This window comes from Equus caballus, chromosome 20 (assembly GCF_041296265.1).
Source record: "Equus caballus isolate H_3958 breed thoroughbred chromosome 20, TB-T2T, whole genome shotgun sequence".
Classification (NCBI taxonomy): domain Eukaryota; kingdom Metazoa; phylum Chordata; class Mammalia; order Perissodactyla; family Equidae; genus Equus; species Equus caballus.
Window position 1 is genome coordinate 48,678,633 of NC_091703.1, and position 23,822 is coordinate 48,702,454.

At 43.2% G+C, this 23,822-nt stretch overlaps 2 protein-coding genes across 15 annotated transcripts in view; one reads left to right on the forward strand and one right to left on the reverse strand.

Moving 5' to 3' along the window:
• PLA2G7 (phospholipase A2 group VII) overlaps nucleotides 1-23,822 on the reverse strand; it is a 36,518-nt gene that overhangs the window by 6,761 nt on the left and 5,935 nt on the right. For 4 of the 14 annotated variants that reach the window (XM_023625049.2, XM_070245639.1, XM_070245637.1 and 1 more), the window contains 5 exons: nucleotides 9,703-9,845; nucleotides 4,540-4,661; nucleotides 3,692-3,836; nucleotides 2,009-2,102; nucleotides 69-137 (listed from right to left, as the gene is read on the reverse strand). In XM_023625049.2, coding sequence (XP_023480817.1) covers nucleotides 69-137; nucleotides 2,009-2,102; nucleotides 3,692-3,836; nucleotides 4,540-4,661; nucleotides 9,703-9,811 — 539 coding nt within the window. In that variant the 5' untranslated portion in view covers nucleotides 9,812-9,845. Of the gene's footprint in view, nucleotides 1-68; nucleotides 138-2,008; nucleotides 2,103-3,691; nucleotides 3,837-4,539; nucleotides 4,662-9,262; nucleotides 9,486-9,702; nucleotides 9,846-23,822 lie in introns of all 14 variants that reach the window. The other 10 variants (XM_023625047.2, XM_070245633.1, XM_070245632.1 and 7 more) reach the window with 5 other exon arrangements.
• ANKRD66 (ankyrin repeat domain 66) overlaps nucleotides 8,966-23,822 on the forward strand; it is a 50,738-nt gene continuing 35,881 nt past the window's right edge. Inside the window, exons 1-2 of the mRNA XM_014734684.3 lie at nucleotides 8,966-9,113; nucleotides 9,492-9,664. The gene's annotated coding sequence lies outside the window, so the exon portion shown is untranslated. The remainder of the gene's footprint in view (nucleotides 9,114-9,491; nucleotides 9,665-23,822) is intronic.

The following is a 23,822-nucleotide window of genomic DNA, read 5'->3' on the forward strand; positions in this document are numbered from 1 at the left end:
AATTGCATCAACGTTTTTTTATAAACCTTTATGAAAGTTAGAGCCCAGCTACATACCAGATGACGTACCTGTGTTCCACAGCAGCAACTATAAACCCGTGAGATGCCAGGTCAATGCCGATAGCAGAATAAATTGTCCTTCAAAACAAAAGGAGGGAAGCATTGAACTACAAGTCACGCTTACAAGGCGGGGGTCCACTAATAAACTCCGGAACACGGAGGCCATTACTTTCCTATAGTAGTGCCCCGGGGTAAACCAGAGAGCTGTGTTCTCAAATGGGGCCATTTTGCCCTCAGGGGATATTTGACAAGGGAGGTATTTTCATTATCATGACTACTGAGGGAGGGTGTTACTGGCATCTAGGGGATAGAGGGAAGATGCTAAACATCCTACAATGCACAGGATGACCCTCCACAACAAGAAATCATCTGGTCCAATTACCTGGGTTGAACCCTGGTTCTACCACTTATTAGCTGTCTACCTTGGATAAACCACTTACGTGTTCTCTGCCTTGATTCTTTATCTGTAGAAGGGTGATGTGATAACAGGATGGTACTTAATAGGATTGTTGTAAGGATTAAGTAAATTAATACATTTTCATTGCTTATCGCTGTGTCTAAAACAGGGGAAATACATGTTAACTGTTGTCTAAAAGATTGGACAGAGTGAGGTAGTTAAAGAATCATGTGCTAAGCAACTACATTTACACCTCTCTTCCATGTATTCACCACACAATCTTCTTCTCATATCATGCGTTCAATAGGAAACGTGCATAGAATATACAAAGGAGGTCGGTGGGAACTGTGTCTTCTACTGCTGAAGACACAAGACCTACTCAGGAGGGAGAGATAGTCTAGTACAGGATCAGCAAACCTTCCCTGCAAAAGGCCAGAGGGTATACATTCCCAGCTTTGTGGGCCGTACAGTATTTGTCACAACTACTCAACTCTGCTGCGCTGGCACAAAAGTAGCCATAGACAATGTGAAAAATGGGGTGTGGCTGTGTCCCAATAAAACTTTCTTTAGAAAAATAGGCAGCAGGTGGGATTTGGTCCTTGGATTCTAATTTGCCAACCACTGGTCTAGTAGAAATCAAATAACTAGCTAGACTACAGTTAAAGTATTGAAGATAAGTTCTTATTGCAGATGCTACCCAACTTCCTGCCAGCGAAAAGCCACCTCTTATTTTCTGAAAGTCTTACAATTGCCTGAGATAAAAGAAGGGGAGGCAGTCGAGAAGATGGAAGAAGGTAGTGGAGAAGGTGTGGTGGTCATGAAAATGTATCACTCAGGTATCAGGCCACAGAGAGCACAGATGACTAAAGACCCACCCAGCTCCTGCCCCGCTGGATCCGCCACCACCAGCTAAGCTTCCTGTGGGCTGCTCCCAGTGACTGGGCACAGCGTGCGTACTAACCTAGGCCCATTCCAGTGAGATGCAGGACTCCTCTGATGAGCAACGGTGGGTCGAGCACTCCCTCAGTTGGCCTGGCCCAGTCTTTCTTAGAACTGTGCTGTAGTCTGAGACTCTTCTCACCCAATCCTTCTCCATTTCCCATCTCCCTCCTGAGTGTCCAACCTGCATCATGGGGTGAATGCTCTCCCTATCTTTTCCTGCTCCTTCCCCTCTATCCGTCACCGGCACTTCTTTCAATAAATGTCTTTCACAGCTAATCCAATCTTGGTGTCTATTTCTCAGAGGACCTGAACTAACACAGAAGATCATTTTGAGAGTGTGTTATATATAGAAGGATAACAACCCAAAATGCAACACCTTCTCTTTCCTGTTGTGAGGCCAGTCCCCATGAGCTAGAAGGAGGGAACAAACTACTTGACGAGACAGGGCTAGGACCGATCGACAGACCATAGTCAACTCCTAAGGAATCCCAATTCCTTCAGGACAGGGGCCAGCATGATACTCCAAAATCAGCTATTCCTTTTTTTGGAAAACAATGCATTGAGTCATTGATCCCTAGGGGTTAAAATTGTTCAACCTCTCAAACATTACCTGAATGCTCCAAGACCATGAGAAAAAATGATTAGTGGGTATTTTTCACCCGTCCTCAGAGGGGAATTCCAGCTTGCAGGAATTGTCAGTGAACCTAGACAACAATGGAGGATGATGATTAGTGTTTTGTCTCTGACTTGAATGTTGCTGGTTAATTTAACTTATATCTCCTTAGTATAAAGTCCTGACCCATGGAATTTATTTTTATGTTTTTGTGTATTAATGGCAAATTCATTAAAAAGTCTGCTACTAGATACCCACCAACCAAAGACCCGAACCATGTGTTTTTCTTACGACCACAGGGTCATTAATTCTCAGTCCTCACTGTCAGCCCTGAACTTAAGGTGAGACAGTTTCCCACTTACAGGTGTATTGGGGAAGGCTGCTCTCTTTCACCAACCCCAGCCTTTGGCAACACTTCAAAGGGAATGTTCTGAAACCAAACTACCCAGTAAACCTCAGGAACGTTACACTGAGAGCCAGGATCTTTGAGTTGGAGACTCTAATATGGTAGTGATCAAAAGAAAGCTGGAGAGATCATGGACTTCATACCTAGATGTGGCTGCAGATGCAGCTCCGTCACTTACTAGCTATTAATCCTGGGTAAGTTAAAAGAACTGTCTGATTTTCAGATTCCTCTTCTGTAAAAAGGAGAAAATTATATCTCCCTCATATGGTTTTTGTGAGAATTATATTCATGTGGATAATATACCTAAAGCACTTATCTAGTCACATAGTAAGGGGCTCAAAAAATGGAAGATATCATCTTCTCTTCCTTCACTTCTCAATTTTTATTGTCATCATCCTCATCAATTTGTGTTTCATTTTCTCACTTATAAAATGGAGATGTGGTCATGAACATTGAATGCGATGATTGCTGTAGAAGTGACTTATAAGTTATTCAGCACCATAAAGATGCGTAGTTTTAGTATTTTTATCACTTCTGTTATAAAGTGGTTTTTAAGAAAACTCCAAGGAGATGTTTAAAATGAATGCCAAAAGTTGTAGGTAGTTTTGAAGGGGAAATTTGAAGGCCTAGTTAACACCAGCCCAAGAGTACTATCTGGTCAAACAGATAAGGAAGGAAAAGTCTGTATTAGCGAAATGTAGACAATTAAGTGACGAAGGCACATAAGATTGTCTTAGTGAGAGAGGGTGGTCCCTTGGGGGTGGGTGATGGGAATGAGAGTAGAGTCTCCTTGTTTATGATAAGAAATTACCTTTCACTCCTTTGTTTTGGATCTAGAGAGTTATGGTGGCTTCTACTTCTTTCTACTTTTGCCCAAGTTTAAAAAGCACTTTAGCACAGAGCATATGGGGCAGTGATTACATTAGCTAACCTGCTACTCTCACCACATTATTGCTCCCCCACAGTACGTAAGAAGGAAAACTAGAGACCAGCCATGGAGAGCAGCTAGCGCCAGGCTGAAAGTCTGACACTTTCACTCCCTCCATCTCCAGCTCCACACCATCATACTCTCCATCATACACAGAATGGACAAAATGAGAACTCTGGATTCTGTGAAAGTTACCTGGGCTTTTAAGAAATACTTTTTTTGTTATCTTAGGAGAACTTTAGACTGGAGAAAATCTACTTTGGTCTTTAACTGCCCGAAACTCTTGCTGTTTTCAAGATTTTCTTACATTCTAGAGCCTACAAAGCAGGATCAATAGAAATCTTACCGTATAATAAGCTCAAAACTTTGCCCATAAGCCAGTGTCTTCCAAGAAATTTACTAAGACCCCAAAAATATTCTTTGTTTGGGATCCAAAGGGTGTCAGAGCGATCACCATCTTGGGATGGATAATATAAACGCAAGAAGGTGCCCTATGGAGGAAAGAAATTCATGTAATTTTAATCACGCTGCTTCTCAAATATATTCCAATAATTATTTTGCTTTTTCCTTTTTTTTCTGTGAGGAACATTGGCCCTGAGCTAACATCTGTTGTCAATCTTTCTCTTTTTGTTTGAGGAAGATTGTTTCTGAGCTAACGTCTGTGCCAATCTTCTATTTTACGTGGGATGCTGCCACAGCATGGTTGACGAGCGGTGTTAGGTCCGCACCTGGGACCCAAACCAGCAAACCCCGGGCCACCAAAGCACAGCATGCGAACTTAACCACTACACCACCGGGCCAGCCCCGATCTTGCATATTTAATTAGTGGGGACCAAAATACCTCTGCTGTTCATGAAGAGACCCAGAGAATGTTTTAAGCTGCTGTGGTGACTGAATACAGTCAAAAGAGATGCAAAATAGAACAGTATGCTTTCTGAGTGAAGAGAGGATGAGCAGTCTGCTTTCAACCATTAAGGAAGGAGAAAAAGAAGAGAGCTTATAGAAAAATTAATCAGATGACAGCAACGAATGGAGGAATGACTGAACTAGCAAAAGGCTTCCTGTGAAACGATGCAAACGGCACAATGAGTTGGTCTCAGGTGAGGGCAAGGTCAAGTTTCAGAACCTGATAGTGGGTCATGGCAACAGTCGATATTAGAATATAAAGACAAGTGGTATTAATCAAAGCCTTACCTTATCAGTATAATCAAACATCAAGTCTGTACAACCAACGGGATAAGATCCATTTCCTCTGGGGATTTTAGTTTGGCCAAGGCTTGCAGCAGCCATCAAAGCTTGGATTTTATTGACCCATGCTGAAAAACAGGTAAATATGATCTCATTTGTCATCCATTGCACCCCCGACTTTATTATGCAAAGGAATTCCAAGGGAATCGAGTTACTGCCCGTAGTTTCTGGCCTCCTCTATTTCTTTGCTAACTAGTGAAATAAACAAATAATTATTGAGGGCCTGCTGTATGCAAAGTACTGTGTGAGGGAAAAAGATGAAGGGAGACATAGCCCTTCTCCCAAGATGCTTAGGACCATCACCTCCTAATACTTACAGCCCTGTCCTTACCTCCTACTCTTATCCAGAGCACACTAAAGATCACTTCCCAAATCTGGTTTTCCTGAACATGAACTTTATCTCACATTTCCAACTTGTGCTTACAACTTCCGAGGTTGGGGATCTCCACCTCATGTTCTTCCCATAGGAACATCAAACCAATGGTCCAAAATCAAACTAAATGACCAGCTCCCATCTCCCCCTCCTTATCCTCCAATCACACAGCCTGCAACTCCAGAATTCCCTATTTTGGGTATCCCAAGCCAGAAACCTGGGAATTATCCCTCTCTCCTACCTCTTTCTTACCAACCCCTACATCCAATCAATCTCAACAACTAACATTTGTTTTTAGCTTAGAATTATCTCTCCAACATATCCCTGGCCCTCTAGCTCAACTGTCTCACTGAAATCTTCACTGTCTCTTGACCAGGCAATTGTCACCTCTCTTAATTGTCCTATCCACCTTGGATCTTGGCCTCTTCAAATGTATCCTTCACACAGTTTCTGGAATGATTTAAGGCACAAATCTCACCAGGCAATTCTTCTTAAAACCCTTTGATGGCTTCTTATTGGTCTCCAGGTGGTTTTCTTGAAAGAGAAATGTATTGGAATCTTTTTGGACGGCAGTTTGTAGGTGGTCTTTATATCTACAGGTGTCTTCCTGAGCTACTTCCACTGCTACTTGAGGCACCAGTGGGGCCTAGCCTTCCCTCGTTCTGGGCTTGAAATGCGTCAAGGTTCACAGGTGCACAAGTTAAATCCCAAGGTTCTGGGCGCTGCAAGAAAGACCCTCCATGATCGGGAGGTCTGCTGCCTCCTACTCTTCTCTTGACTTTTCCCTTTAGGTTACCTCCCTTCCATGTGTTCCAGCACTCCTGAGCTACACACTGGGCTATTCGATGCCTCTCCACCTTTGTGAATGCTATGCCCTGTGCTTGAAACTCCTATTCAACCTTTAACACCTTATCAGGTGTCAGGTCTTCTCTGACGCCTTGCTTGATCTCCCAGACTTCATCATTTCATTCTCAGTATTAAATCAATTCCCTGTATATATTTTTATCATCCTTCCTATCATATGATACTGAAATTATGTGTTTGCACACTCTGTCTCCCACCCTAGGCTATTTCTCAAGAGCTGTATCCATGTCTTTGTATTCTCAGATCTTAATACAACGTCTGGCACATGGTCAGTGCTCAATAAATATTTGTGAAAATGATCTGAACTAAGCTTTTCATTGCCACTGGTCTCTCTTATTCCCATCAAACATTTTATGGTATACATTCTTTTACCCACTCTTGAACCTTTCCTCTCTCTAGTACCAAAACCCTTCAACACACCTGCAGGTTCACCTGTTCTCCTCCTTTCTAAACCCCAATCAAGTCCATATTTAATTTCAAGATGGTGAGTCCAAATATCAGTATATCCAGACCTTCACTTTTCCAGATTCAGTTTGCCCACTCCTACCCTTCTACTGCAGTTGATCACTCTGCTAGACAGACTCTTTCCTGCTTTCCATCACATCCTTTCTCTGGCACTAAGACACCTAGAACTATGTTAAGTACGGCACCCGCATTGATATCATAGGGCGTCATCCAGAAAGGTTTTGAGTCATGAGAAGAAGCCCATTTACACCCTCCACATTGATGACTAATGTGTGAAACGCCTGCCAGCGATGAGCCCTTCCATACATAATGCCTTGCTACTCAAAGTTGGTCCATGGCTCAGCATCACTGGCATCACCTAGGAGCTTGGTAATGCAGATAATCGAATTCTACCGAATCTGAAAAAGTGCGCCTATTAAAGTTTAGCAGCACTGGACTAGGGTACCAGACCACCTGGCCTGACACAAGCGTCAGCAATTCATGGTCAAACGTTAGAAGGTAGTTCTGAGGAAGGGAAGGGGTAAGATGAATGGACCCTGGGTAATGGAGTCAGATGAGCCTATTTTGGATTCCAGTTGTACCTTTCACAAGCTATGATGCTCTGGCCTAAGCAATTTACTCCTGTCTCTTATCCTCATTTGTGAAGTGGGAATAAAAACACTTGACTAGCCTGCAGGACAGTCGTAAGGATGAAGTGATAATGTAAGTCAAGTACTTAGCACAGAATGCAAGACGACATAATGGGGGACAACTGATATTATTTGTCCCTTACCTAGAGTTAGTTAAACTCTCTGGCTACCTAAATTCAAGCCTTTAGAGGAGTTTTAGCTGATCTAAAACTAGACCATACCATTTTCCTTTAGGGCAGATCCAAAATCCGAGGTATTTCCTCAGATTTTTTTAAAACCTTTACCTGTAAGGCTAACGCTTTAGGGTCTATTTTGAATTACAAAGGCTCTTCCTCTCCCATTTAAGACTAAGCCACACTTCGAGCTGTGATAGGGAAGGTCAGCTAGGGTAAGCTACACCTGCCTTTTCTTCCAGGACAAGCTGCCTGTGTTCTGCTGTGCCCAGCCCACAGGCGGCCATGGTGTGGCTATACAAGGGGGCTGGGAGAGGACTCGGGCTCCCAGTTTGGTGAGGAGCCCCAGAGAACCCACAGCTGCCTTGGAGGCACTGCCTCTGGAATTGGGAGTTCCGTTCTAGAGCCAGGGCAGGGTTCCAAGTCACACAGGGTTCCCCTTGTGAGATCTCAATTCCACCAAGGCTCTGGGAACCTTTTCCAATAACCTAGAAGTGCCCTGGTTCTCTAAAACCTGCTCTACCCAAAAGCTTCCCCACTCAGCCTTCAGGAGCCACAGGTCAAGGTGAGACTGTGGGTCTGCCTATGCCAGGACATGTGACCCCCGAGGTCCCAGGAAGCTTTGAGCTGACCCAGGTTTGGGTATAGGTCTACAGGGCCCCGTTGCTGGCCAGTGCCAGGATGGCTGCAGAGAAGGCTCCCTGGCTTACATCTGATCTGGTCGTGGTCCCGGATTTCCCATTCTCTAACCGTCTATCAGGACTCATCATGAAGGAAGAGGCAGGGAGAGACTTGTCAGGTTGAATGCCACCCTTGCGATGATACAGTTTTGTGGGTCAGAACTTAGAAATGTCACTTCCTATTTTTCTTCAACTTTAATAGGAGCATTGCAACCTGTGAGTATGCTATTCATCTTATTATACATTCTTGGTGGCATTTATTTGTCAAGTATTCCTGATACTCATTCCCGGGTTTGAATAGGGTTTGTAGACATGCTAGGAACATTATATTCTCTTATATGGCTTTCTCTCTTCCACTAGCAAATAGGACATCTCCAGCCCATACTTATCCTTTACCCGCATAACCACATTTTCTATGTATTCATTTAGTAAGACTATAAAGAATCATCTACTATTTTAATCTTTTATTTAATAAACTATTTCTAATAATTTTAAAAATATTTATGCATTCATTTTTGAGCATTTAGAACAAGTGGGACATTGGGCTCAACGCTGGGACTACAGAGATAAATAAAACAGTGTCCCTGTCCTCAAGTTTCTGCCAGTCCAATGACAGCTTTCCAATGATTGTCAAACATTAGGCGATATAAAACATGTTCTCAAATTCTCACCCTGGCCCAATAAAAAGTGCACGATATAAATGTCTCTTGGGTGATCATTTGCTCCTCGTGTAAGATGTCACTTGTTTTCAATCTATGGAAAAAGCAATGGGAAAAATAAACAATTTTAACTAGGTCCCAAGCTCCTTGAACTTGCCTCCAAGCTCTTTGTTTTTAGTCACCAGTGTATCACCGATGCCTCTGCTTCCTGCCAAGTGTTGTAGAATGAAGGCCCCTGTGAGATATCACTCCATTTCCTATGCAAATGCAGGAAGATGATACAGTTCCTCTCCTACTGATGCATTTGTTTCCCCAACTACAAAGTAGGGTGAGATTTATCTCTAAGGTGATCGATTGTGAAAAGTCTTTCGTAAATGCTATAGTAAGAAGGCACCCATCAAGCCTGAACAACTAGATCCAGTGTGACCACATTATCCAGGTGCACAGGTCTGCGGGGACAGACGGTATGACACCATGCAGAAGCCACCTACACTGCTCACCTGAGGAGACCGGATAGAGAAGTTCACGCATCACAACTCTCAGGCATTGGCAGGAATTCACAAAGCTCCAGAAGCAATCTCTCCACAGAAAAGGTCCTAGAGATGGCTGTCCCACTCTGGCCACCCCTCGTGGACGTGTCTGAGCTGTCCTCTCCTCTCCTTCCCTCCCTCCACAAGGTAAGAAAGAGCATGTAATGCACCTCCATTCTCATCTGGAGATCCTTAGTGCCTTCTTGTCCCTACTTCTCCCTGTCGTTAGGAAGAAAAGATTGTTTCCCTCTGAATCCCAAGATCCTAAATTGCCATCTTCTCACCCCACTACTAACCAGGACTATATCTGTTGATCATGACACCTGCCTCTTCTTCACTTTCGCGGACTCGGGTTTTGAGGTTGCCTCTGGGGAAACTCCAGGGGAGTTGTGTTACTGCGCTCAAGCAGGAGTAGGTTAGGGCAGAGAGGGAGAGAAGGGACGGCGTCGAGGAAGTTCTCCACAGCGATTGCAAGCTGAGCTTCCAGTTTGTCTGAAAACACCTCATCCTGGTTCTGTCCTGCAGTCACGATATTGAAGAAGACAGGTGCTTCTTCAGTTTCAGTGGGATGAGGAGAAAGTGAGGCCCTCCCCCATTCTCTAGGAGGACAGAGGGTCTCCATGAGCATCTTCTTGATAGAATCTGCTTAGAAATTCATTCACGCAACTTCTCTGGGGCCACTTTGACTCTGGCAACAGGTGAGTCACTCAAACCCCTGAACAAATATACCTCTTACCTGATGATTTAATATGGGCAACAGGATTTGGGTCTTGCCAGTCAAAAGGATGAACCAGCACAAGGCAGCTGCAGAGGCAGAAAAGCACATGCAATTTGGGTGGCAACATCTTGGAAGCTGAGCAGCGGTTTCAGCTTAACTTTCTTCAAGGCAGGTTATTAAAAGAAAAAAAAACATGCAATAAAGAGGACTTAGGCTGACAAATCAATGAGACTAAGGTACTAGTAACATGATTTTATATATGGTAAGGAAAGAAGACATTTGGAAAAAATACAACATGCATTTTCTGGGCTGGGTTTTTGATAGGCACTAGGGTGGCAAAATCCTGGGTAATCTGGATTGTAGAGCACAGAAATAATACTGCTGGCTGTTATATTAGGTTTGGGGTCACTAGTTCTTTAACTCTGTAGCTGTCTAGTTTGGTTACAAAGAATAGTATCAAAATATAACAACCATATATCATAATCATAATAACGTTCCCCCGGCTTGTCTGGCACATAGTACACACTCGCTAAGTGTTGGCTAATGTTTCCATCATAATTATAAAATGATCATTTTGCTGCAGCTGTGGTTCTTTTGGTGTTGTGCATGTCCTAGCTTTGGTGATCTCTCTGATCCTCCTACGCTGAAAGCTTCCCAAAGGCAGAGCCAATGCCTATCAGAGGGCCTGGCCTGCAGTTGGTGTTGAACATGTTTGTAGAATTGACGGATGAAATCGAACTCGTGGTAATAATAAATTATATTACAATGAGGCTCTATGCTAACATCTCCTTTGCAAAAACTATCTTGTATCTGTGCATCACTTATTCCCTTTAAAATTTCTCCCCTCAACTTTTTGGGGTGATGGGAATGGCCTGAGGCATCACCATCTCTGACTTGAATTTTGGCAATAACTTCCAACTGGTCTCCCTAGCTTCACCTTTGCCCCTGTAGGCTATTCCCAACGCAGCAGCCAGAGTGATCAGGTCACTCCTCTGCTCCCAGATGGCATCATATCTCACAGAGCAAAAGCCACGGACCTTAAAGCAACCTACAAGGCTCTACATCGTCCGTACTCAACAGACGCCGATCCTAGCCCATCCTTTCTCACACACTCACTGCAACCACACTCGCTTCCTTGCCATTCACCAAACATCCAGGCACTCCCTGCCCTGCCTGGGAACTTCACATGGACCCCTTCTTCCAGAAAGCCTCTTGGTCCTGAGACCCCAGTGACCGGCTCCCTCATCTCTAGGTTTTTGCTTCCTTTCTACCATCTCAGTGAGCCTTTCCGTAATCAATTTAAAATTACAACCCAACCCCGCTCTCCACAGCAATACACGCCCTATTTCCCCCACCTAATTTTTCTCCATGATACTTGTCACCAACTAACATGCTCTGGACATTATTTGTCAATTGTTTATCTTCCTCCACTAGGAAGTCAGTTCTTGAGTAGGGAATTTTACCTGTTTTTTCCCCTGCTGTATTCCCAGGACCTAGAATAGTGCTTAGTACACAAGAGACACTCAATAAGCCCCTGTTGAGTGAATAAATTCTGAATCCTAGTAGTTTCTAACACACATGGTTACTAACACAAACTGAGCCAAGGTTAATGATCCATGTGGGTATTGGTCCCACTGATACTAATGGGGTATTAACAAGTTGGCATAGTTATTCAGCAGGCAGATATAAACACAGACCTGTGGCACAGAGAGTTAGTGTTTCTAAATCTCTGTGTGCTCCCCTACATTCCTGACCTCCCTTGTGGCTGGACTGGGGCCATGGACTGATTTCTGATAAATGGGAATTTGAATGGAGTGGTCTAGGACTCTTAGGAGTGGGTATGTCCTCCCCATCGCTTCCTTTCCCTCACACAGCAAACTCAGAAGCCACATGTGGTGTCTAAAGACAGAGGAATCCTGGATCACTTGTCACCAATAGAGAAGTGCCCAGCCAATTCATATGGCTGTCCATGAGCTGGAAATAAACCTTTGTTGGGTCAAGCCACTGAAATTTCCAGGTGAAGTTGTTTCTGCCTTACTGCAGCACAGCACGGCCTGTCCTGACTAATGTCAGATCTGCAGGCACTCAGTCAATGGGTATTTATTGAGCAAATACTACATACCCTCTGATATCAACAATTGCGGTAAATACTGGAGAATTTGACACAACCCCTGCTTTAAAAGAGCTTACAATTGGGATTCAGGGTCAAGACCAGCATATATAATACAGGAAGAGAACAAATTACAGGGACATTTAAAATTCTAAAATGATATGGTATAAATTCTCAGGGCAACAGGAATTCAGAGAGAAAGATTTCAGAGGAGACAGACTATAGCCAGGTCAGCTCTTATAGCACAGGCTAAAAATCCAGACAGGTAGCTGGGAAAATTGTCCCTGGAGCTCTAAGCTTCTTGGGCTACTTGTAGAGTGGCTGTATTTCCTTATTCTATCTCTTCTTTTTTGGTTAAAAAAGTACGCATAGTGGAATTCTTTAGATTATTTATAATTTTGGTTGATTTTTATCTTATTTAAGTATCATTTTTATTTTTATCACAAAGTTAATATGTGATTTCAAAAATTCAAACAAGATAGAACAAGGTAAATAAAAAACTGAGTTGTCTCTTCACTGATAATCACTTGCTCATAGATTTTTTTCCAGATGTATTTCTATACTTGAATACATACCCACACATATATATAAATAAATATACATACACATATATATAGTTTTAAAATTTGTTCATAAAACCTTATACTATTCATTTATATTTCAACGTACATTTTTAATTTGATAATATGTTGTAGAAATCTTTTCATATGAGCACACAGCACTATAATTTTTCTTTTTCTTTTAAAATGGCACTTAGGAGGTGCTCAAAAAAGTTTGTTCACTAAATGGATAATAATATTGCTAACATTTGAATGCTTATTACACGCCAAGCATTGTGCACAGTTTCTGGCACACGGTATCTTAATCAATTATCATCAGAACAATCTGTGAGGGAAGTTTAATTATCCCCATTCTATTGATGAGGAAATTAAGGAGAGTTCAATGGGCTCGTCCTAACCACACAGCTGGCAAATGCTGGAGGCAGGGCTTAAACCCGGAATATCTGACTCCCTGCTTTCAACCACAACATACCATCCTTGTGAAGCATCAATTTCTATTCACTCTAAAACCAATGTCTTCTAAAGTTAATGAACAGAACAATTATTTCAATGATGCTCAGGTGTTCAGGAGCTGCTTTGTGGATTGAGAAAATGACTTAACAAGGAATTAGAAATTGTTCTTTAATGAAATGAGACTCTGTCTCATTGTTCTTGCCCTAATTTATATTAGGAGCAACATGCTAAGACCCTTGGAAACAGCAGAGTACTGTGTATGAATCCAGAGAAATAGCTCCTGAATTTCCCAGTTAAGCAACAGAAGAAGTTGAGCTGAAGCGAGGCTAGATGCTCCCCAGCTGCCACCACTACCCCACTGTTACGCTGTTACAACTTGGTTTTTCCTCAAATAACATCATGCACAGAAAATATTTACAGAGACACGAGCCGAGGGCTTTAGGAACTTCTACCCCTGGTGCTGACAGCCTGTGATTGAATAAGGGGAGTGTCATTCAGCCACTTGGAAGATCATGGAGGATGAAGAGACGAAAGTGAAACACACAAGCAGATCCACAGCTGAGTTTTAGGAACACTGCACTAACCCAAAGGAGAGCTTGCCCACAGCTCCTTGGTATTCATCACATCTTCGATGTCAATAGCCTCAGGAAGAAGCAGAGATAGCCAATGGCAGGCAGGGCTTCCCCAAGTCCTCCAAGCAGGAGTGGGGTGCTCTGCCCTCCCCGCATTTCCTACCAGACCAGTGCCAGGGCTAACATCTCCGTCCTCATGGCAGAACAAGGCAGAATTAAGGCTGGGTGACATGGCACGCTGGAGTTACCAACCTGACCTTGCACAAGCTACCAACGCTCTGAGGGAACTTTCAAACGTTGCAATTCCTGACCCCCACCCCAGACCTACTGCCTCAGAATCTTCAGATGGCCGACCCAGCCATCTGCATTTTAGCTCCCTAGGGATCTGGATACAGTCAATCCCAGGATTTATACAGTGCTTGGAAACTGCTGCAGTGGAATATATAAGTACTATTTGTGTAGAGTTTTTTCACCACCCTCATTCTCAAAGTAATAATCCTCTAAATAATCTATGATTGGCTAACTCATTCATTCATTCATTTATTCATGTATTTATTTAATGAGTTTTAAGAGTGCCTACATGTCAGTCACTATGTCGAGGATAAAAAGATTTCTCAAGCAGATGTGGTTTTTGTCTTCAAAACCCCCAGCAGGGAGAAAGACTGTCAAATAATCATCACAAATGCTATTGCAGCTTATTTACGAGATGTAGTATGAGAAAATGCCTAGTGGGAATAAAAGAAGAGAAGCAAATTTTAGGACCTCCCTTTTTCATTTTGGGGGATGAAGATCAAACAAAAACAGAAAGGCGATGCCACCTGCCTAAGGTCACACAGTGAGTCTTTGGCATGGGCAGGACCGGATGGAGGGTCTTCCCCCATGTACCCAGTGACAGAATGACCCAAATGGGATGGCTCTCCTCTCTCCACCTTCCCAGTGCCACAAAATGCACTGCCTTTCCCCATTGCCTCTGGCTGGTGTGCTTTGTGGGAGAGAAAGATATGCCAAGGCTGTCCCCAGCTGATAGCAAGACAGCTGTGTCCAAGGCAGGGACAACCATCACCATCACCCAAGTTTTCCCACAGTCAGGAAAGGAGGTCTTCTCTGGGCCTGACTCCATGGGGTACCAGAGGAGAAGGCACTTTCCACCTCAGCAGCAGAGGCTCACGGGTCTGGGTATAGTCAGGCCACGGGGCCATTAGCAGCACGAAGGCAGCCTCCTCTTTCCTCCAGCAGCATCTGTACATGCCTCCATTCGGGCACTTTTCACCCTCCCCTGCAATGCTCTATTCACAACATTGCCTCACCCAGCAGCCTGTTAGCTCCTCCAGGGCAAAGACTGGTCTCATTTGTCTTTTTTTGGAGGGGTGGGGGAAAGATTAGTCCTGAGCTAATATCTGCCGCCAATCCTCCTCTTTTTGCTGAGGAAGACTGGCCCTGAGCTAACATCCATGCCCATCTTCCTCTACTTTATATGTGGGATGCCTACCACAGCATGGCTTGCCACGTGGTCCCATGTCCACACCCGGGATCTGAACCGGCGAACCCCAGGCTGCCAAAGCGGAATGTGTAAACTTAATTGCTGCACCACCAGGCTGGCCCCTCATTTGTCTTTTTATTATTACTACTCAGCAGAGGGCCCAGCATATAGCAAGCACTTGTAAAGGCTTCTAGAATGAAGATGAGGGATCCTGTCTTCTTTCTGGTGCGGACTGCCAGGGAGTCCAGAAACACCTTCTCGGATGATTTCACAGCAGGATGTGACTTTTCAATTCACTGACGTGGGGAGGGGTCCACTGTGTGGGCTTTAGTGCCTGGAGTTGCACTGTCTGGGTCTGAATCCCAGCCTTGACACCAGCAGTGGGACCTCCTGCAAACTATGGAGACCTTCTGTGCCTTATTTTCTCGTCTGTAAAATGAGGCTGAGGATGATAATAATATCACCCAGGGTTAAATGATAAAAATATGGAAAATAGTGTTTTTGCATGTAGCTAAATACAAACATTAGCCTACTCACTTTGTACTCCTAGCCTCACGCATTCCCCTTAAGCAGTTGCTCAATAAACTAAAGAAAAACTAAGGTGTCAATTAGGACCTTGAGACAGGAACAGGAAGACTTTCTCTTTGCTGATTGAAATCCCTCCAAGGTCATTTTCCCCTTTGTCCATAGGCGGTTCTGCTGAATAGACCTTACAGGTTTCCTTAAGGGCTCCAACTTCCCCTAGCACTAGAATTAGCATTTCTCCTACATTTCTTGGGGAACTTTGTGTTCACTGCCCTTCTTCCCTTCTGCAGGCTGCTAGGGCCCTGATAATGCCTGGGGCACCCCTTGTGGTCTCCCACCCTGGCATGCCACACAAAACAGCAAAAGTTCCACACCCCTAATCTAACAAGCTGCTACAAGGTACCATTGTGCTCAGGAGCCTTTCCTAATCAGATCCTTCTTAACAAAGAAGGATCTTCTTTCCTTCCAGATCCTTTCTTTTAAGCAAGGTCTCCTGGAGGCAAGTTATCAAAGTCCCTGAAAATTTACTCCAAAGGGAAGAATCACATGCTATGGGAAAGAAATGCTTTGGAGACAAGAGGAATTTTACTGTCTTCAAATCAGATCCTATGGGCAGTAATCCACTCTGCCTACCCCAGCACCCTCTGGCTGCCAAGCTTCAGACAAGAGTGAGTGATGTGGCGCTCTAACATCCAGCACTGCAGTGAAGAGACAGTCCACAAACCAGGAGCTTAATTCTTCAGAGCAGAGATTGCGATGGAACTTCTGTGTTTGAGGGAGGGAACAGACAATATTTAAGGGGAAAAAGCCTCGGAGCAAACAGTTCTGTTCTTGGGATGCCACTTGTCATATTATAATTGAAAACAAAAATGGAAAAATTGTTCTCTTCTGAAGCAAATTTTTCTCTCTATTTGATGAAACCTAAGCCAGTCCTCTCTCAGGAGATTTAATAGTGAAACAAGTGGGTCTCGACAAGAAGTCCTTTTAATATTATGGCACAAGACTAAAGAAGAAATAAGAAAGATGATTTTGACAGGCATTTTTTACTCAGTTTTACATTTTCTAAAAACCTGAACGAGAACTCCTTGGAGCAGGAATAGGACTTGAAGAGGCACGCCTCCGGAAGTCCCAGTGACGCTCCTCGTTAACTCAGCTCCGGCATCTGAGAAGAGACCCGGCATTGGTTTCCAATTTCTCAGCTTGTTGATTTGGGCTTTGACTGGCTTTAACATCAGGCAGAAACTCTTAAAGATATACAAAGAAGTATTTTGACTGCAACTCAGACCTTGTGAATCCAAAATCCGATTACTGGTTTCGTTAAGAAATAAGAAGGTGATTGGAGGCATAACTAACTACCTTTTATGGAGCGCACTGTCTAGCCAGGTACTTTCTGTAATCTCTCGTCCTCACAAGGAGTAGAGGTAGGCAGGTCCTATCACCTCCATTTGACACTTAAAAAACACTGAGCCTCGGGGACACTGGCTGACCCATATGACTGACAGGTTTCAGGGGCTTGATCAACCAGCCCAGCCTCCGAGGTAACAACAAACATCTATCAGTAAAGTGTGCTCTTGTTTTTATTCAAACATATACATTTACACACAAATAGAAAAAGAAGAGTCGGGATGAATATAAAGCCACAACGTTCTCAGTGGTTATATTTAAGTGGCAGGATTATAGGTGACTTCAGTTTCCTTTTTTTTTTTTTTTAAAGATTTTATTTCTTCCTTTTTCTCCCCAAAGCCCCCCAGTACATAGTTGTATATTCTTCGTTGTGGGTCCTTCTAATTGTGGCATGTGGGACGCCGCCTCAGCGTGGTCTGATGAGCAGTGCCATGTCCGCGCCCAGGATTCGAACCAACGAAACACTGGGCCGCCTGCAGCGGAGCGCGTGAACTTAACCACTCGGCCACGGGGCCAGCCCCCAGTTTCCTTTTTTTTAACACGTACTTTTCCAGTGTGTCAACAATGAACACGCATTACTTGAGTAGGAAAAAAGAAAAACAAAATCCTAGCTCTTTCCTTGGGCAACAAAATCTAAACAAATGGCTTCCTGTCAGAGAGAAGCTGAACCCTTAGAGGTTTGAGGTCCGATTTAGGTAATATTGGACTTGAGGCTCTGCTTTGAAGCAATAATTTTAGGAAAAAGGTACACAGTTTCAGTTTGAAAGTTTGGGGTAGGTATTTTTTCCTGAAAAAATGAGTGGTTTGTGATTATTACAAATTTCAGATTAGTACCGATGAGCCAGGCTTTGTGCTAGGCTTTTAAGGGAGTCCCATTGTGTGTGTGTGTGTGTGTGTGTGTTTATGAGGTGTAGTAAGGTGCAGGATGACAAACAAAAGAGAATACCATGCTTAAAGAGTGCCTGGTTTTGTAGTCTAGATAAAGATGGACATAACCTACTCGAGTTCTGGTCAAAGTATGGGACACTACCTAGTCTAATCCCCTTGTTTTACATATAAGGAAACTGAGGCCCAGAGAGGGGAAGCAACTTGCCTGGAACCACACAGCCAATTAGTGGCCAAGCTGGGATCAAAATACTTTGCTCCCTGGTCAGCAGGCCATCAGGTTTGCAACATCAGTCAGCCCTACACTCTAGGTAGAATGCATCTGAGCTCTTTTGTGGAGAACATGGCTCCCACTGAGATCTGAACAGGGACTGCTGAGGCTGCCAAGGGCAACGAGAAGGGCCTGAACCTGCAAATGGAAGGATCAACTCTGGACCGGTCATTGCACATCCGAAACCTAAGTCTCCTAATCAGTGAAACGAGATTGATAATATCTCTCATAGGGTTGCTGAGGTGAGGGAGAGTGCCAGCCCAGAGCCAAACACACTAACTCTCAATGAACGTCCTTTCCTTTCTTCACCAGGAACCAGCTTAGCCCCATTGGGACCAAAATATGTTAGACTCTAGAGACTACATCGTGAGAAAAGAAAGAGCCCAGAGGTGTGAGAGTTGGTGATTTTTATCCTGCCTAGTTGCCAAAGCAACATCAGTGGTGCAGGCTCAGGCTCCATCAGGCTTCTCAGCCTCCACACCACTGACATTTGGGACCAGGTAATCCTTTGCTGGGGGGCTGTCCTGTGCACTCTAGGGTGTTTAGCAGCATCCCTGGCCTCTACTCACCAGACACCAGCAACAATACCCCTCCTACTCAGTTTCAAAAAACAAAAACATCTCCAGATATTGCCAGTGTCTCCTGGGGAAGTAAAATGGCTCCCAGTTGAGAACCACTGGGCTACATAAAGGGCAAGCAGACACAGGCAGGGTTCTACCTCACCTGGGAGATGGGACAGGGTGGAAAACCATCTACTTTAAGAGACATAGCTGAAACTAGGAGCCCTCTTGATAAGCAAGTAGGTTTATCTAACACTAGACATAGGGTTTGTTTGTCTGTGTAGGTTGACAAAGATATGTGAATCCTGCTTGAATGTACTTAACTGGTGACAAGAATGCATCACTTCACTTGACTTTTATCTTATTCTCTACTTAATCCAGTTGGGGATCTTCCGCCATGATATCCTTGCTAGCTTCCCCAGCCAGAAGCACCTGCCCCTCCCCACAATGCCCACAGCACTGTTTACTCCTCTCTTATAGTGCTTACTTTTTTCCACAGTGTATTATACCACAACTGCCTATACACCAGACCACCCACTGACCCAACCGTCCATTCAGACATTTACTAAGCACATGCCTGTGCCAAGTACTGAGGGCTAAATGTCTGGCTGCCTTCCACTCTGAGCACACCAAACCCCATGCAAAAAACAGTACAGCAGGGGCTCCACAGCTATAGGAAAATCTCAGCCTTGATGAACGTATTTAGAATATTTCAATCAGAAAAATCTAGAAATGAATTATTCTAAGTCAATATACACATGAGTTTCATGTTTTTTGGCCTAGTATTGTCTTCATCTTGAATTACACATAGAGAATGAGCATCCTGTAGTATTTGCAGCACCTGGAGCTTCTCAAGGCCTTAATCCTGCTTTGGTTAAGTGCTGAGCAGGCATGGAGAGAGCCGTGGATTTTTAAAATGCAATTTGGAGTTTGAGATAGTTTAACAGAAGTGAGTTCCGTGTGAGCACAAAGGAGAAAGGTCAATTCTGCGGGGGGGTGGTGCCGGAAGCTATGGAAAGTCCTTCTAGAGGACGTCGCGCTGGAGCTGACTGGTGAAAGAGGAGGAGCCTTAGCAGACTGACCTGGGTTAATGGGAAGAAGCAGGAAGGCATGTCACACTGACAATACTGAGAGTGATGCAGCCTAGGAATCAGTAAGAGGATGGTAGGAGGTGTTAGGAGGTGGGTGTTGGGAGGAAGGATGTTGAGGTAAGAGCAGGGGGCAGAACAGACACCCTTGCTGGCAGTACATCTGAGAGTGGACTTGTGTCCCGCAGGCAGTGGTATTTCCCACCACACTTAGCAGTGAGGGTCTTTCACCTACCAGATGTACAATGAACGTCTGTTGAATTAACACAGGAATGACTTCGGTCCTGCAGAATGGTATCTCTGTGTGTCCTTAGTCCAGTGACGTGTGTATGTGTGTGTGTGTTTTGGGGGTTACAGGGAATGTAAAGTAGAGGGGTCTGGAGCCTCAACCTGTTCTCTGAACACAGCTGTGCCCCCAGGCTGCAGTTCAGCTATGCCATATATATCCACTATATATCCTAGTGATTTCATGGCGGCCCCCGTCTTCCCTCCTTAGCTCACCTCTCCTCAATAGGTTAAAGTCTTCTCCCCTTAAATGGACACACGCTCCTTCACCCTGTCCTCCTATTCTTACAACTGAAGACCTGAAAACATTCTTCGCAGAGGAAAACAGAGAACACCAGGCTCACACTCCCTCGGCAAGCTCTTCTCTTCACCTTCACTTAATACCAGACCAAAGGTCAGCCCCTCCTTTCTAGACCCAGCTCTTGGTTCCAGGCTCCAGCCTCGTCCTTCCTGAGTCAAGGGGATCTTGGCTCAGTCGAGGACCATATCAGCATCTCCCAGTGCCTCCTCGGCACCCATAAACCATGCTCACTCCACGCTATTACTTTGCAGTTAATTCATGTGTTGCTTTTTAACATTTAAAATATTTTCTCGTCCATTTTCTTTCCCCAAATAGATTGAAGCTGCTCCTGAAAATGATCCAATACCCTTCATCTTTTTAGATTTCTCACAGTTCTATGTGTCCGGTGGGTGCTTAATAATACATTCTCTGGTTTCTGGTCCATTTCTCTAGCTTTATTTCCTATATAAGCTGTTTTATAGTTTTATGTGATTTTATTATAAGCCACCACCAATCCTCTATAGAAGTACTACACACCTTAGGTAAATACGACCAAACACTTTCCATGTCACTAAAATCAAAGAGTGCTTCTTGCTTTCCTGAACAAAGAGCTACTATAAACGGCTGCAAGTCCCTGGCTTCCTCGGACACTAGCTTCTTGTGTCTTCTGATGGTGATTGAGATCTCTGAGAGGATGACCATGGAGGATTCTGAATGTGAACACAGGAGAATAATTCACAAGAAGTCTTCCAATTCTCAAAGTTCTCTTTCCACAGAAACGTGCCGTTTTCTCAACTGTGGGACATGAGTTAGCTAGAAAGGTGTTTACTTTTGTGAACTACAACTCTGAAAAGTCTAATATTTATTTTGGACATTTAGAACTGGAAAATTCAAGGCGACAACACTAAAACCCTTGATACAGCAGTCTTCATTAGCATAATGTATGAAAATCCATTACTACCACCAGCTAACACAAAATTTCCTAACTGGCCAGACAGAGCAATAACTGATGACCCAAAAGCCAGAGAACGCAGGACTTACCTATTCTTTGCCACTGCAAAATCTACCAAAGCAAAGTCAGCAATTCCAGCAGGGGTATAAATAGGTATATTGATTTTTGGGAGGCAATTTGGTAAGCCTTAAATTGTCCACATCCTTTGACCTTTTCACAAAATTTCTGAGATCAGCACACAAAAAATCTTATACACAGGGAAGTAAAACCCTAAAAACATAATGCACTATGGCATTTATTCCAACTGTATTTGTAAGAGCCAACACACACACACACACACACACACACATGGAAAGCCTACAAATGTCAGACAGTAAGAGGATATCACCAATGGGATTTTATTCAGTTAGTAAGGTGAGAGTTACAAAATAATTCTTTACGACTTAGGAAACTGTTTACAATGCAATTTTAATTGAAAAAACAATATAAAATTGCCATGTAAAAATTCACACTGAAAGACTACTAATTAATATAATAGGGGTGATGGGATTATGAGTGTTTTCCCCATTTTGTTTCACATATTTTACAACAAAATGTATTGCTTTACTAATAATTTTAAGAGGATATATAAGAAGAGTTTGTATGACCATGAAAAGTATTTATGTTTAAGTAAAATGTTACATAGAGAATTAAAAGAATTATCCACTATCTCCGATACATAAAAGAAAAGACAAAGAAGGAGGAGAAAACAAGAATGAGAAGAAACAAAATAAATAAAAAGAAATATTTACAAAGTTTATCTTCTTTGAAGAGTTCTGTATAGTTAGAAACTAAAGGTAATTTTTTTTATCCTTCTTTCTGCTGTTCCCTTTTCCAGTATTTTAAATCAATGACAATATTTACTTTAAATAATCAACAATTTTTTAAATAGTAAAGCCTGAAAATCATTTTCTTCAGTTTTGGCAATAAAATATCAATCTGGCAGATGAAGAAGACCTTTAAATAAGAGCTCAGAGAAAATTCTATTTAAATCCATTGAAAAGTTGATACCATCTTCTGCCTTCCTTCTGTGGACTTCGTGTCTACCACTGAAACCAGTTTCGCTTCAAACCTCAGCTGAGATCCCCACATGCTACCGTGACCTCTGCGAATCCTCTCTTCCCCTCTTTGTCTGTCACTGTTAAATTCTCACCAGGTTTCATTTCTCTTTTTGAAACAAAAGACAGACTAATAGGTAAAATGTCCACTTTCAAGTCCAGAATTTCTGTCAAAAGCTGGTGATAAATCCAAGTAAAACCCAGTCCTGGCCAGAGATTAGGGCATATGCCTTAACTCTTCTGTTACTGGTAAAAAGCAAGAAAATGCTCTTTCACAAATATCAGCACTCTCTTTGTCGAATTATTTCTGATGAATTTTTGGAATGGGCGTAGACGGCAGGCGGAACAATGATACTCCCCTTCCCCCCCAAAAATGTTCACATCCTAACCCCCAGAAACTGTGAATATGCTACGTTACGTGGGAAAGGGAAATTAAGGTTGCTGATTCGTTGACTCTAAAATAGTGAGATTGTCCTGGATTATCCTGGTTGGCCCAACGTAATCACAAGGCTCCCTAAAAGTGGACGAGGGGGCAGAAGAGGAAGTCAGAGTGATGAGACATAGAAGAACTCAACCCATCATGCTGGCTTTGCAGACTAAGGAAGGGGGCCATGAGCCAAGGAATATGGGCGGCCTCTAGAATCTGGAAAAAGCAAGGAGATAGGTTTTCCTCTGGAGCTGCCAGAAGAGAATGCAGCCCATGACACGTGGACTGTAGCCCAGGGAGGCCACGTTAGACTTCTGACCTACAGAAGTGTAAGATGATAAATTTGTGATCAATTGTTACAGCAGTAATAGAACACAGAGCATATAAAGATACAGAACGAGACAAGATTGTAAATAACAGGCCAATGAACTTTCAACTAAAGACGCAGAAAGTAGTTTAACTATCTCAAAATTGACCCAATACCAAACTGAATTATTGAGGAAGAACACAAAATCTTCTGCTTTGCATATTTTAAATAGGATGAAGGCAGGAGATTGTCAGTCTTCCGGCCCTGATTTTTAAGCAATTTTTACCATTTTTTTATTGCCGTATCTTTTGTTGGTATTTTACGTTAGTGTTACATATTCCCTGTTGAAAAATCCAAAAGTTACAGAAAGGTGTAACTTTGAAAGTCCACATCTCTAAAACTTTACACTCATTTTCTCCCCTGCTCAGGAACTAGTGAAAACTCCTGTTCATAATTAGATGTAAATAACCTCATACAGTTTTCTATAAGCAATATTTTTTAAGCAACTATACCCCTGTCTGATAAGGAAACAATGTTTGCTTCAATCTGCAACAGGCTAAAGGCAGCTGGAATGTTATCCGATAGCAGTGATTCTCAAAAACAGCCATTTTGCCTCCCAGAAGACATCCAGCAAAGTCTGGAGACATCTTTGTCGGAGGTTGCTACTGGATTCTGGTGGGTAGACATCAGAGATGCTGTAAACATCCTACAATGCACAGGACAGATCCCGCAACGTAGAAATATGTAGCCCAAATGTCAATAATGCTGAGACTGAGAAACCCTGGTCTAAGGGGAGGCTGGAGAAACTATATCCTTGTTTAATAAGGAAGAAATACTTATTTCATTCCGAAACAGGCTATAGGGAGGTATAGGGAGGCTACA